At 44.9% G+C, this 14,738-nt stretch overlaps 1 protein-coding gene across 5 annotated transcripts in view; it reads right to left on the bottom strand.

Moving 5' to 3' along the window:
* Positions 1–14,738, bottom strand: part of Piezo2 (piezo type mechanosensitive ion channel component 2) — a 340,070-nt gene that overhangs the window by 130,516 nt on the left and 194,816 nt on the right. For all 5 annotated transcript variants that reach the window (XR_007594600.1, XM_050157961.1, XM_050157964.1 and 2 more), the window contains exon 5: positions 10,205–10,367. Coding sequence is in view for 4 of the 5 variants with exons in the window: in XM_050157961.1 (XP_050013918.1) it covers positions 10,205–10,367 (163 nt within the window). In the remaining variant the exon portion in view is untranslated. The remainder of the gene's footprint in view (positions 1–10,204; positions 10,368–14,738) is intronic.

The following is a 14,738-nucleotide window of genomic DNA, read 5'->3' as shown; positions in this document are numbered from 1 at the left end:
GGATTCTCTACTCATGCCACAGGCTCTTTCTTGAACTGCTCGGCTCAGACACTCACAGCACTCATCTGAGGCTGTGGTTTTTAGTAGACTAAATTCACTGAGAAAGGACTGGAGGACTGGTGCCAAGGGAAGGACATTCTGAGAGGCCTGGGGGATGCAAAGACATCTTTATAGCAATGAGCGGACAGAGCATAAGGGACTTGGGTTATCCGTCTAGCAAAAAAAAAAAAAAAAAAAAAAAAAAAAAAAAAAAAAAAAAAAAAAAGCTGGAAGCTTCTCCTCCACCTAAGTTAAGGCAATAATTCATGCATACTCCCACCCATGAAGACTGCATATACAACCATACACCTCGAAAACAACCATTTGTGTGCCTATGCACACACACATATGCACTTGTATGCTCAGGTACATGCCCATGCACAGCCATGTATATATCCATACAGATATACACACATGCCCATGACATACATATGCACTTAAACATATCACACACACTAACACATCCACACACACAAACATACACACCAATCTCCCTAACAGGATTTAGCCCTTGGCTGACTAAAGTCCATACACATAAACTAGGTTCTTTGCAGTTCATCATGACATCCCTATGGGTTCACAGTCAGATTTGTAACATCTGAAAAAAAACTGAGGCTGTGTTGAATGTGCAGTCATTTCTCTGCCGTTATCCTTTGATGGAGCCCTGGCATTTGGTGGGGAAGATGTGCTCAGGCCCTGAGCACGCTTTAGGCAGCTTTTATACAAAGGACTTGAGCAAGTGCAAATTTGGGGATCTCCAAGGCTCCTGGATCAGACCTTAGAGGCTAATAGATGAGTGTATTTACATTTTTCCTGGGGTGGAAAGAGGAGCTTACACTTATTCATTAACAAGCTTCATCCATACAAGACCCGGTGTGCCTGAGAGGTCTAGTGGAGACTCAGTAATACACACAGAAGCTAGTAAACCAACGAGTAAGCTAAACATCCCATAATAAGGCTCTTCAGAGAGGTCAAGTGGGATGCAGCTGTGACTGAAGGGCGTGGCTATGGTAGATTTTAAGGTCATGGAGACCCTCTCTGAAGAGATGACATTTAGACTAAGATCTTAATGTCACAGAGTCACCAGCCATGTGAAAGTCCCGGGAAAGAGCATCTTGGGCAGAGGGAAGAACCATTCCAAGGCTCTATGCGGGGGAGGAGAGAGCAACAGGAAACAAGTGTCCCCAAGCCAGGGGCTCTTTCCTTCTCTTCGCATTCTCAGCAGATGACTTTGCATCCTAGACGGATGGTCTGCAAACCTCATGGGATACCCCAGACCTCTCTGCAGCCTGCCCACGTGTGACACACCCACTCTTTTCTCCTCCTGTACCAGCCATGGTGACCCATCTGCTCGGCCAGCGGTTCTCTTTGGGACCTCACATCACAGTGCACTCCGTGGCTCTCCGTTCACCATCAACAAACTAATCCGTCCTCTGTCTAGTCTTAGAATGATGCATCCCTCCCCCCTGGTGAACCTCTTGGTAAGATTCAGCCAAACTCCATTCCACTTCTTCATACATAATTCCTCTTTAATTGGCTCTAAGTAAAATTTGTCATCTCGTGCATCTCTCTAAATAAGGAATATGGCACAGTATCTTTTACAGAGTAATTCCAGTGGTTGCCTGGGAATACATGATTGGAACTTAGGAAGTATGAGAGATAAAGTTGACTTTGAGTTTGTCTTGTTGCATGAGTGGCTGCCCTGCCCATGGTCCAGGCCACAGAACCCATTGGTAAATGTGAGGGGGATGGGGGGTGGGGAGAGGGAGAGGCAGCCTAGTTTGTTTATTTTAATGAAGGGAGGGGACAGCTAGGAAGAAAGCAAGTTTTCTTCAGGTCACCTTCCCTCACTTTCAAGTTCAGCGCCAAGATGCTAAGCAGGCAGCTAGCACAAGTTGAAAGTGAATGGGGGAACTGGGAAGGTTAATCTGGGGTCACTGGCACCTGGCTGAAGGATTCCCTAGGAACAATTCAGAGATAGCTCATCTTTCAGACGCTGCCCACCTAGGCCTAGGTTTGTCTAGAAGCAGGGCATGCAAGGAACAGCTGGGGAACCAGAATCCACAGGTTCTCTTTATCTCTTTTCCTGTGGCTATACAATCTCCAGGCCATGGGGCCTCTTTCCTACTGCAGCAGGTCTGGCTTGCAAGCCAGTCCTTCTTCTTACTCCTTGCTCTACAAGAAGAACCCATCATGTGCAGATACAAGAGAATTCCACCTCTGCTGACCACAGGAAAGCAGTTTCCCTCTGGACACCAGGGGAGCAGCTCCCTCACTGCCACCACCACCTCAACGGCTCTTCCCCCTGGAAGGCAGTGTGTGGCACAAATCTTGCCACACTTGGAGAAGTAAAATCATGGTAGGGAACTCCTGAGTAACAGAAAGAAATACATCAAAACTTGCATGATAGATGACTCATTATTTTATTAGAGAATCACTGCAGATGTTGATTAGAGCATTCTCGGCTCACTAGCTTTGGTTAGGTCATACAAATGCCTTCTCTTGGCCTCTCAGAGACAGGAAGAGGTGCCAGGCTTTAAGGGCACGCCATCGCGCCTCGTGGCTCTGGATGCTCTAAGTGTTTTTACACCGGCTTCTCTGAGACCCTCAGTGGTAAGTGTGTCTCAAACCTGCCCAGCGGAGAGCAGGTGGGTCTGTGTCTGTGAGCCCCATCATCCCATTCCTGCAGCCAGGGTCAGATCTGCCGCCACTAGTCACCTTAGGTGGCACATTGACAGGCCCTTGCCCCATTGAAAATTCCTCTGCTGACCTATAAGCGCTGGGATTTGGCAGGAATAGAGAATTATATTTACTAACAAGCAGCCTTTCATGCTGGAGAAATCTGGCACCTTACAGTAAAGTGGCATTTCATTTGTATTTTAATAGATAAAGCTTGCCTGATGATCAGAAAAGTAAAACAGCCACACTGGCCAGACTTACAGACCAGGCGGCAACGGCACATACCTTTAATCTTAGTAGCCACAATGACATACACCTTTAATCCCAGTAGCCACAAACTAGCTTACCATAGAAACCAGGCGGTAGTGATGCACACCCTTAATCCCAGAACTAGAGAAAATTATAAAACGGGAGGAGACAGCTCTCAGCCCCAGTCTCATTCTGAAGTTTCCTGGAGGCAGGATCACAATTTTTGGACTGAGGTCGAAGTAAGAGCCAGTGCCTGGCTGCTTAGCTTTACTGGTCTTCAGATTGAACCCCAATAACTGTCTCTGAGTTTTTATTAATCATGCTTCATTACGGGAACATGACTTGAACTCCATCTTGAAGCAAATAAGGAGCAGCTGGAAACAAAGATTTAACCCCTGTGATTCCTAAGCCACCTCAGAACCCAAACATCAGGCAGGTGAACCTTTCACAGTATAAACTATCCAGTAAAATCGCTTATGAAATTATTTCTCTGTCAGATATAAACTTATTTAGACTTTTACGTCCTTCACTCTGTCTCTTTAAAAGATGTTGATTTTTACAGGAAGTCCTTGTCCCCTGCGACCACAGGGATGGACTTCCAGGACATTGTGCTCACTGGAGCATGTCGGTCTAGAAAGACCAATGTGACATGATATCACTTCCGTATGGATTCTAAAAGCCAAACTTCAGAGTGGAGAGTGAGGCTGTCGGTGGCCAGAGGCTAGATGGACAGGTGTAGGGAAGTCAGAGGGTGGAAGGTTCCTATGAGCAAGAAAAAGTTTGGGGATCTACAGCACATCAGAGTATCCGTAGTATTAACGGATACTTCTTTTAAACTAGCTAAAGGAGGAATTGAAGTGTCCTCAACACAAAGAAGTAGTCACAGTAATAGATGTATCAATTATATCATTTGATGATCCTACGACTTATCCATATACTGAAACACCGCATTGTGCCCCATAAATAACTGTAAATATTGTATGTAAATTCCAAACTAAGTATAAGAGTACTACTGAAAAGAAAAAGCTCCTGATTTTAGATGTAGATACAACATGTTAGGGTGTATCTGTGGACACTGTCTCCTCCCGGGACATTTGGTTTCTGCACCTGAGGTGGCATGTCTCACAGGCTGTCCTTTCCCATCTATTTTGACAAAGACACACAAATACTTTTGATAGGATCTGAGCATCCATATTTTTTTCTCCTCAACACTGTATCCTTCCATCTAAGGGCATAAAGCCCAAGACTATCTGGAGAACGAGCTCCAGCTCAGACTCACTGAGTTAGAATCTGGAAGTTTCTGGCAGCGATGGTCAGAGACTTCCTCATAGCAATTCTAGGCAGCCATCTTGGCTCCATATCTTGGCTGCTTGGAGGCCGGTGGCAAGGGTGTTCTACAGTGCAAACCCTTTTAAAGGTTCCATTCTCTGCAAATATACATTGAGGAATGTGTCTCTGGGGTTCCACTGAAGCCTTAGACCTCAAACCTGAGCTTCTGCTGCAGCTGAAACCCTTTATCTTCTCTGTGGTGAAAGTGGACTTTCATAGGCATTTCCATGGATGTCTATCAAAGTCACATGGACTAAGTCCAAAGGTCTCAGAGCCCAAGGGAACATTTTCTAAAGAGCCATCCTTGTTTATGCATTATTTACTTTTCAAAGTTAACAGTTTATCTTAACAGAATGGCTTCTTCTCACAGCAGAGTCCGCAGATGGGAGGGGGAAGTGCTCTGGCTCATCACAGAGGGCAGACAACCTCCGCTGGGATGGCAAAGAGAGGCGAGGGCAGAGTGGCTCATGTGCCATCACGTACACTATGTCAGGTTAACGTGGTAACACTGCACGTAAAGCTGTTTATTCTGCTGCTGGCTTTGCTTTGGGAACACTATTTTCCCACTGAGTTAGAGCAGTGCAAGTCTTGTATCTTATCTGGAAAGTGAGTGCAGATGCTGCCTGTGACCCCTCCAAAGAGCTAGAGTACAACTGAGGTGCAGGACAGGGGCAGGTCAGGTAGCAGAAGATCAGTAGGAGTCTACAGATATTTCTGCTCCTGAGACTCGGTACCTCTGGGAACATTTCTGACACAGGGAGAGAAACTGCCAAGTTTAACCTGGAAATGGCCTTTAAGAATTACCTAACATCCTTTGAAAGAGGAATGAACATGGAGATGGACTAAATCAGATTGGCCATTTAAAAGATTTTTTTCTTTAAGAAATCACTTACTGGAGCACTATAAAACCAAACCAGTCTTCAGGTGTGTGGGCAGGCATCCTTCCACATACACCGTGAGAACCACTTCATGTATCTTTGGTGTCAGGCATTGTTACTGACTGCCTTGCCTGTTCCCTCTCCTGGAGATCTGCTAAGGATAGCTCTAAATGCAAAGCCTAGGGCACGCACTGACAGATGATGTCAGAAGCAGCACTTTGAAGATACATGGGTCCTTCTTGGAACCCATACAACAACGTGCGGTCTAAAGTGAAAACCAAGTAGGCATCTTCATCTTTCGGTCTTAGTTCTGAATGTGTCACAAGGTCATGCAGGGCTAGGTCTGCTTTGGAGCCAAGAGATTTCCTTTATTCCCCTTCTGTATGCACACACACACACACACACACACACACACACACCTCCCCATCCTCAGTGCCTCCATCGATCCACCCATCTATCCATTCTGTATTCTACCAAGCACGCTGTTACCATGTGCAGTGTTATGTGTGGGATGGGATACAAAAGAGAACCTGTTATGCGAGACTCAGTTGTGCACGTGTGTGTCGGGGGAATGAGATAAATAAAGCTTTATAAAATTGGAATGTAAGTTCCTGAGGGTAAGAAGAGGAAGGAGGATTCACTGCCTGAGACATCTGTGGATGTTGATTGGAAAGAGAACCAGTTCTTGAGAAACCGAGCAGAAAACAAAGGCCAATGCTTGTTAGATAATGTTCATACAGCGTGCAGGCACACAGTAAAGGCCAGTGCTTGTTAGATAATGTTCATACAGCGTGCAGGCACACAGTAAAGGGGATGCTAGGTAAACATGACTTTGGGACAAGCACCTTCATCTTCAAACCCAGCAGAGCAATTATTCAAGACAGACTGTCTGAATCTAGGTCCAGCCTAACATAAACCAAAGCCCTAAGTACAGAAAGACCCAAGACTGCACAACCAGTTCTGGCCCAAGGCTCACCCTGGGTGCTTGGCTCCTGCTACCTTGCACTCGGGGCCACTCTGTCCAAGCTTCTGTGTGAGCATTGCCACGCTCTGAGGCTCAGAGGACTGGGAGTTTCCCAAATTCCTGTCTGCGACCTTCAGGAGCTGTATGAACCCCTAGAAAGGGCAGCGTTGTGTGTCTGGGACAGCTTAGACAGGACGTTTCTCTTACTACAAGTCACCAGGTGTGGGTTTTGCAGGTGCCTGGGCAGCTGCCCAACTTCTTGCCACTCTGAACAGTACCATGTGGCAAATGTCTGCTCGGAAAACCCAGGGCCTAGGAAATTTAAAGCCAGTGACGTTGGATTAAATCTCGGGTAAGAAATGAGTGAACGCCAAGCGTCGATTAGAAGGTGCCGGGAGAATGATTGATTTCTCCCTCTCTTTGTTTCCTGCCCTGGAAAAGGAGAAGCATGAACCAGACTGCACAGCCTTCTGGTGAAGGCACAGCTCAGGAGAGCAGTCTGTCTGCCAGAATGCTAGTGTCAGGGTAGCCCGAGGAATGATGGGTGCTAGAAAGCCAAGGGCAAAATTTGAGCTTAGGGATGGATTTACAAAACACATTAGCAGCAGCTAAGAGATAGAGCCTTGATTTTCAGCTTTTACTAGGATATAATTTCCTTCCTTATTTTTTTCCTTCCTTCTTTCCCTCCTGCTTTTTTACCTTTCTTTTTGAGATAAGGTATCACGTAGCTGAGGGAACCTTGAACCCCTCCTGCTCCTCCTAAGGGCTGGGATTACAGGCGTGCACCACCACACATGCCTGGCTGGAAGAGTCATTTATACTTTATACATTTTATTTATTGACTATGCCTCTTGACACAGGCCAAATTATGATTGTATTTTCTGTTGGATAAAGCTTCTGTCAGAGCATTATTTGAAAAAATTAATTGCTTAAAAGTAAGATCTCAAACCTCATAAAATATGGAGAAACAGTTCCAAGTATAGAAATATGCAGGTGGGTGCATTTTAGTGATGCCGTGTGCCGACTCCTTGCCGAGATAAGCTTTTCTAGACAGTTCACTTTGCATGACAAAACTCTTATTGATTTTTAAGAGTCCAGAGTGAGAATCTTTCTCCTAGGGATGATTAAAATCCTGAATAAATTCTGAATAAAAGTAAACACACAGACAAGACCTCAGACACCCTGCTCCCTCCCCCACACACCAGGAGCCTTTAAAGACCTCTAACACAATGCTTTTACATAGCCAATGTCAGCCTCATCAGTGATCAAGGAAGACCTAACTGCTGGAAACAGGGCTGCATTTGAAAAGGAATTCTCCCTGGCAACAATGATGCCATATCTCCACAGGGGAAAATAAGGAAGAAACATAGTCAGGACTAAACATCTTAGTACAAAAGCCAAGATTTGGAAGTAGCAGAAAGTATACAGAGCCCTTCAGAAGTGAAATAAATTCTTCTGCTTCCTTTTGCTATGAGTTTCAATTCCTCTCAGACTGTCTCCAGACTGTCAAGTCAGAAGCATTTCCCTGATGGTGACTCCTCCAGGATTCACTCAGCGCCCCTCCCCTGGCCTACCCACTTGCTTGGAATGCGTTGAGAGAAGGAACACTAAAATCTGAATTAGCCCCAAACAAATTCAACTGAAAGAGAAAAGAGCCCCTGATAACTGATATTTGTAGTGTTTTCAAAGCTCAGAATCAGAGCTTGTTGTGATATCAGCCTAGTTATCTTGTGTTATCTTTGAACAAAAGAGATTAACCATATAGATGCCTTGTATGCCTGTTCAAATAAATTTCAAACAGGACAGAGTTTCACAGGCCTAAGTATGGAAGTGGGGTGAAACCAGACCTTCTAATTAATATGTGTGTTTATGCTATTCTCTCTTATCAGAGCTACCCTACCCTTAACTACAACCCAGGCCTGCACTGATGGCTGCAAGTGTTCCTCATTCTACAGAAACAGCGTCTGTTCATGACTTTTAATCACATCTGTGTTATTAGTTGCACAGAGGGTTGATTTAGTGTCTAGAATATTAAGTTTCTGTAATTCTCAAATCAGAGAACCACTAAGGAAAGGAAGCAATAATTTATTAAGCACCCCCAAATAAGCATACACTCTGCTATGTGCTACCGATTCGATACTTCATTTTATAGTTGCAACAAATACACCACACATTAGTAGTATCTTTTGGTACTGCTTATTGAGCCCAGGGCCTCAGACGTGTCCAGCACATGCTTATCTACTGAGCTTTACTCCCTGTCTGCTAATCCCACTTTACGGAATAGGAAAGACAATAACTGTCGCTAGTATTACTCAGCCACGGTGTGCTATCCGCCATGTCTCTTCTCAAAGACCAGCTTCCAGCAAACACCCGTTAGGCCCCATGTACAAAGCATAACGCTGTCTTTACAGGTATCGATACGGAAAATCCTAAATGTGCACCATTTCAGTTAATGTGCTCGACTGCCCCAAACTAGGGTGCTTTGGGCCAAGGATTATTTAATCAAAACAGTTTCCAAACATTCTAGAATAACAGAGCAGTACAAAACACCTTCTATCAGCATTCCCTCTTAAAACCACACCATCAGCAGGAAGAAAAATATTTCCACGTCATTTCTGGTTTGGGGTTTGTGGACCTGAATAAGAGATTTGTTCAGCAGCCACTCCTCTGTGATTACTTTCTATACTTCATATCTTTTCTCGCCCTAAAATATCAGAATAGATTTCCATCTTTAATTCATAAGATTTTTGAGCAGTAATATAAATTCTAATTTTCATAGTGTAGAACTCTATCTCCTCCATATTATTTTGTTTCGATTAAGCACTTGTGGCAATTTTCTGGTTATTTGTGAAGTAAATAAACCCTTAACCAAAACCAGAGGTGTTTCCTTTGATGCACACATGGTGAACGTTCCTAATGCTTGCGACTCCTGATACATGCATGGTGAATTCTCCCATGCAAAACTCATACCTAGGGGCTGGAGAGGTGGCTCAGAGGTTAAGAGCACTGCCTGCTCTTCCAGAGGTCCTGAGTTCAATTCCCAGCAACCACGTGGTGGCTCACAACCATCTGTACTGAGGTCTGGCGCCCTCCTCTGGCATGCGGGCATACATCAAGGCATATGTTGTATACATAATAAATAAATCTTTAAAAAAAAAAAAACTCATACCTAAATCATCTGGTAGCTACTATGTCAAGTGTCCAAACCAAGTACTTCTGAGTAGCTTTTTTCTTTGAGATCTTTATATCTTTCTATCTAAAAATATCAACTACTTCTTAAACTGGTACTACTGACCACACAATGCGCTGTCTTTAGAACATGGCTGTGCTCTGGTGTGGGTCTGGGAGGGAGTGTGGTGGGGTATGTGACATGTACCCACCTGAGACACAGCTTCCAACATGTTCCTCATCTGTCAGGTGCTCCTGAAACTTCTTCACACATTATAGATTTTAAAGCATCCTCTTACTTTTCTAAGTAACTCCCTTTCCCCTGTGGAGCACTGTGAAATTGCCTGACTCAACTATTCGGAGCTAACACAGACAGCAGGAAGGTGAAGGGCGCAGTCACACAGCCACACCTCAGGATGGCACTGCACAGGCTGGACAGTTTAGGGGGAGGGGAAACTAGGACCATTTTTCTTCCAATGTTACCGTGTACTGCTTCTCAGAATATTCTGCAGTCATGAGCTGCAAAGCAAGTGGGTTGTGGTGCTGGGGTAACATTTAGGTGTGGCCACCTGATACAACACTAGAGCACAGGGTGGCCAGATGGTCACCTGAGGGGACGGAAGCACAAGCAGGCTGTTTGTAACTCCACTGTGAGGCCCTCGTGAAAGACGACATTCACATGCCCATCACCTGTGTCCTCATCACCAAGGTGTGGGTGTGAGTGTCTGCCCAGCAGTGCCACCCAGGCTCTGCACCACAACGACAGTGCCGACTTGTGCCTCATGTGCATAGAGCCCCACAATGCTCTGCATACGGACTCTGGGACTCTGGACTCCACACAGTCTCAGAGGGAAGGCCCAGGGGATTGAAGAAGAAAGATGCAGATAGTCACACTTACCAATTCTTCGTTTTCACAATCAGAGTTAAATTGGGCTACTTCTTCCGTGTCTGGTTTCTTAACGATGTTTCTGCAGACCAGCCAGATGGTCAGGCTTGCAATGAACATCCCGACGTCAGGCACAAACACCCTGATGCCATTGCCAGCATCAGCTCCCTTCAAGCTACGGAAGAAGACGGGAAGGAAGTTATCTCCCGTATGTATGGTTAAACATCTTATTGCATACTTCAGTCTCTTCATGATTTAAAATCAGAGATGCCTATTTCTGCCTGATGGTTACTACAAAGTTCTTCACTGACTCCCAAATCTACGGAGATGCAGGAAGATCCCAAACCTTCCTGAGGGTTTTAGAGCCACAAAGAACAGAGGCGCTTTGGTGGTGCAATCAACCCAAATGGACCACTCCAGGCTTGCAAATAAATCACACTGATGTTACATGTGTGCACAACGATGCCTTTGTTAGTCATCTAGATGAAGCCATTTAAAACCAGTATGTAGTAACTGGTAGAAGACCGTGCAACAGAAATATAGGTCAATGCCAGCGAGGAAATGAAAGAAAAAAAGAACACTCCAAGAATCTTCTAATCCAAACTCTTGTAATTATTTTTGTGCTTAACCGAGTTTTGTTTTCCACATTGGTCCAGGAAAGGTTGATCTAGTGTGTTTATTTTTTATTTTTTTATTTTTTTGCAATCATTGAGAAATGATGTTCAGCTGAGAAGGAGCTTTGGGGTCAAGCCCAAGCCTGATAAGAGGCAGCTGCTTTACAAATTCCCACAATCTCCCACTCTCTTTCTGTGCCAAAAACATTACACCACTTGCCTTCCTTATCAGAGTTCAGTGAAATGAGATACTAGGTCATGACTTCAGAAAAATAAAGACGGGTACATATGTATCAAATAATGTGGATTTGGTTTTGTGAAATATAAAACTCCTTTTCACAAAAGTCTTGTATTTTGAGGCAGCAACATTAACTGGTATTTAATACTCTTCATGCATACATGGCCTGTGTGGTCATAACTGAGATTCTGAAACAGATATGCTGTAGGTATGAGGAGAAGGGGCATCAGTTGGAGGAGGAGGAAGAATCTGTCTGGAGGGCCATCCAGATGCTACGACCAGTGGAGCAAGTGTGATGTTAGGTGGAGTCATTGGGAGTGGAATTTTCAAAGGCAGATTAGGTCTTTGAAGACGTTTGCCAGAGGGGGCAAAACATGAAGCAAAAGGTAGGCAGATGGATTTGCACATTGCATAATGGTATATGTGATTCAAGCAGTCATCCCTTGATTGGCACAGGAAACTGCCCATGTTCCATTGGATGCTGTGGGTATCCAAATCCTTGAGGGTTCAGGTTCCTATATAAAACCATGTGGCATTTGCATCTAACATACACATGCTTACATAAATCAGTGAGATTAATGTACATTTGTCAAGAAAATGTTAGCCTAAATCATGCGTTTTCCAGGGTACATGCCAGGGACCCATTCCACATATGAAAATCTCTATTTAGTTCATCATCTTAAATAGCAAAAAGTATTTTCTTTCCAGTCATTTAGGATCACAGTGATCTCATTTCTTCATAGAGAATGATGCCTCTGAAAAACAGTAGGGCAGATTAAATTATGACATGTTCAGAAAATGTCCTAAAAAACCATCAGTGAATGCAAATGTGTGCGAGGCCAAGGTCTACATCTAGGAGTCTGGATATGCCTCACAAATAAGAAAGTGTTTAGACATCCATGACAAACGGGCTAGACGGAGTGACAAGGGAGTCTTCTAAGACCTCAAGCCTGTTGAGCCTGTGCTGAATAGAGAAGGTTATCTTCAGGCTGTGTATGGTGGTTCCCGCCTTCAATCCAAACACTCCAGAGGCAGAGACAGAGGGATCTCTGTGAATTCGTGGCCAGGCTGATCTATACCATGATATGTAGGGCTGTTAGAAGTACGCAGTGAGACCCTCATCTGATTGTTTTTGAAGGCATGTCTTTAACATGCTATGTTATTTCTGCTGCTGAAAATTCCCTGTGTAGAGCACATCTGGAAGACAGTAAGTCGGTTACTTTGACTTGGAAGGTGAATGGCCAACTTACAGCCTACTGCCCATGATGGCACTTGGTCTGACCGACTTTCCAATCAGATTCCACTCTCCAGCCCGCACCCAGAGAGAGGCAAGATGGATAGTGCTCATAAGCTTTACTTTCCCTACCTCATAGAATTGACTTTTTAAGGTCTTCCCAACTATAAAATGTTCTTTTGACTACGAAAACTCAAGACAAAGAAGAAGAAATTAAAAACGTAGGCAGGAGCGGGACAGACAAAAGAAAGGTGGCATTTCAGCATCCACGTAAGGGCACCCTACAGAGATGGTCAGGGGTCACCAGGGCAAGGCTGTGGCTCCCTGGAGAGAACTTACTGAACACTGTGCCACACCCTGGGTTCTATTCCCCAACACAGAAAAGAAACCCGCAGAGATCAATTCTGTTCTACACAGCTCTTCTCAGGGGAGCCAATCCTCTGGTGCAGAGTTAGCAGAAAGGTCAACTACAAGCGAATTGTGGTAACACAGTTAAAAAACACCACATGGCCATCCATTAAACAAACGAGAGCTATCAAAACACTTTCATGGAGTTTTCTGGTGGGTTCTGAAGCTCACACACCATGAACTGCTAGTCTACCATTGTTTACCTTAAACAGGACTCTGTATGAAATGGACCACCATTGACTAGGCTTTCGGTGACATTAAAAGCAATGAAATGAATGCAGATATAATTACAAAAACTTACAAACCTGATTCCTGCTCTTACACACACACACACACACACACACACACACACATGCATTCTGATATTTAATTTAATATTCATCTCCCCAGAGATAGCTAAGTCACATGTAGCAGAATATCGCGTTTGGTGTGAATGGGGAAGTTCTTAAACTGTATTTACAGTTCCTTTCCTATAGCTAATGACTCGCTTTTAAAAAGCAAGGATTGCTTTGTTTCTGTGAAACTGAAACTAAGTCCTTTTCTCCTATTGAGAAAACAGTCAAGCTTGGGGCTCTGATTATCACAGGGGATCGTTTGTGCTCCATCCCTGTCCCCCCCCCCCCAGTTAGTTCCTGGGTTTGTATACTATAAAGCTACAAAGCTGCTTAAGCATTTCAATCCTCTTAGCTCGCTGTCACAGCTCCACTGGAAAGACACGCTATTCTCACATCAGTGGGGCAGCAGATGCAATGCTCGGGACACTGCTACGTGCTAGTAGTCTTTGTGTGTGCTGCTCTCCTGGAGGGTACTGCAGCTACCGGACGCCAGCGTTTGCCCTCTCAATGGCCCCTGAGAACATGGTCCTAGACCACTGCCGGCTTCACATGAGCCCTGTGGGAGCAGCAAGCACAGCATGTGGACTGGCAAATGCTGCAAAGCAAGGCCGTTTCCGTGTGGGAGCAGCGGCTGCACATTTATCAGCGCACTACTGCCGCTGGCAAATTCAAAGAGAGGAAAGAAAGAAGACAGAGTCTAGAAGCAGTAAGAGTGTCACTCACTCCCTTTGCCCGGCGCCTCAATTGGTAAGATCCTGAGCCATCCCCTGGGCCCAGCACCATCAGCCCAGAGTCCTCTCTAGCCCCCTAGGCCCTATCCCAGCACTCCCTCATACCTGTATCTTTCATCTAACCTTGCAGCCTCTCTGAACTGTCTGCTCCCTGGAGGCTCTTTGACATCTTTGGTCAATGGCTACACGGTCTAACTGGTGAAGATGCTGGGACCATTGGAGGGAGACTCATAAGGGCAATGCTGATGGTAACCAGAAGTATCAGGTTTAGGGGTGGAGAGATGGTGCAGCATTAAGAGCACTAGCTGCTCTTGCCAAGGATGTGGGTTGATTCCCAGGAGGTGACTCACAACCTCCTGCAACTCCAGTTCCAGGGTATCTGCTTTATTTTTTTCTAGTCTCTGTGCATATCAGGGTGCACAGGTGCACAGATGTACACGCGGGCCAAACATCCACACACAGAAAACAAAATACTGAAAGAGAAATGAAAAAATAAGAGATCTCAATTGCTCAACCACACTAGGAATGAACACATTGCCGTCACAGACATTCCGCTTTTCATGGACTAGTGCACTGACTATCTTTGGAAAGATCAAATTAATTTTGTTGAGATACACAGTGGGGGACGGTAGCGGAGGAAGACATTTATTTTCCTCAGAAACGCTGGCCAGAAAAGCGAAGTCTTTGTGTGTGACTCGAGCATAACAATGAATAAAGCAGTCAGCATGAGCTCTGGAATATAGGGCCTCAACCTGAACCCGATTCCTGCTGAATTCAGTCAACAAATGTGTGTGAATGTCTGCCACATCACAAGAATTTTGACAGACCCGGCATTAAAGACGGTGTGCTTTTCCCCCCGAGCAGGAGAGACTGAGAGGGAGAGAAAAGCTTAAAAGGTTCAGGAAGTGTATGCGTGCGTGCGTGCGTGCGTGCGTGCGTGTGTGTGTGTGTGTGTGTGTGTGTGTGTGTTGTAGAGTAGTGTTTGT

This window comes from Alexandromys fortis, unplaced genomic scaffold, assembly GCF_014885135.2.
Source record: "Alexandromys fortis isolate MF-2015 unplaced genomic scaffold, M_Fortis_MF-2015_v1.1 scaffold_94, whole genome shotgun sequence".
NCBI classification, from domain to species: Eukaryota; Metazoa; Chordata; class Mammalia; order Rodentia; family Cricetidae; genus Alexandromys; species Alexandromys fortis.
Note: the sequence above shows the minus strand (reverse complement) of the source record. Positions and strands in the feature narration are given on the sequence as shown.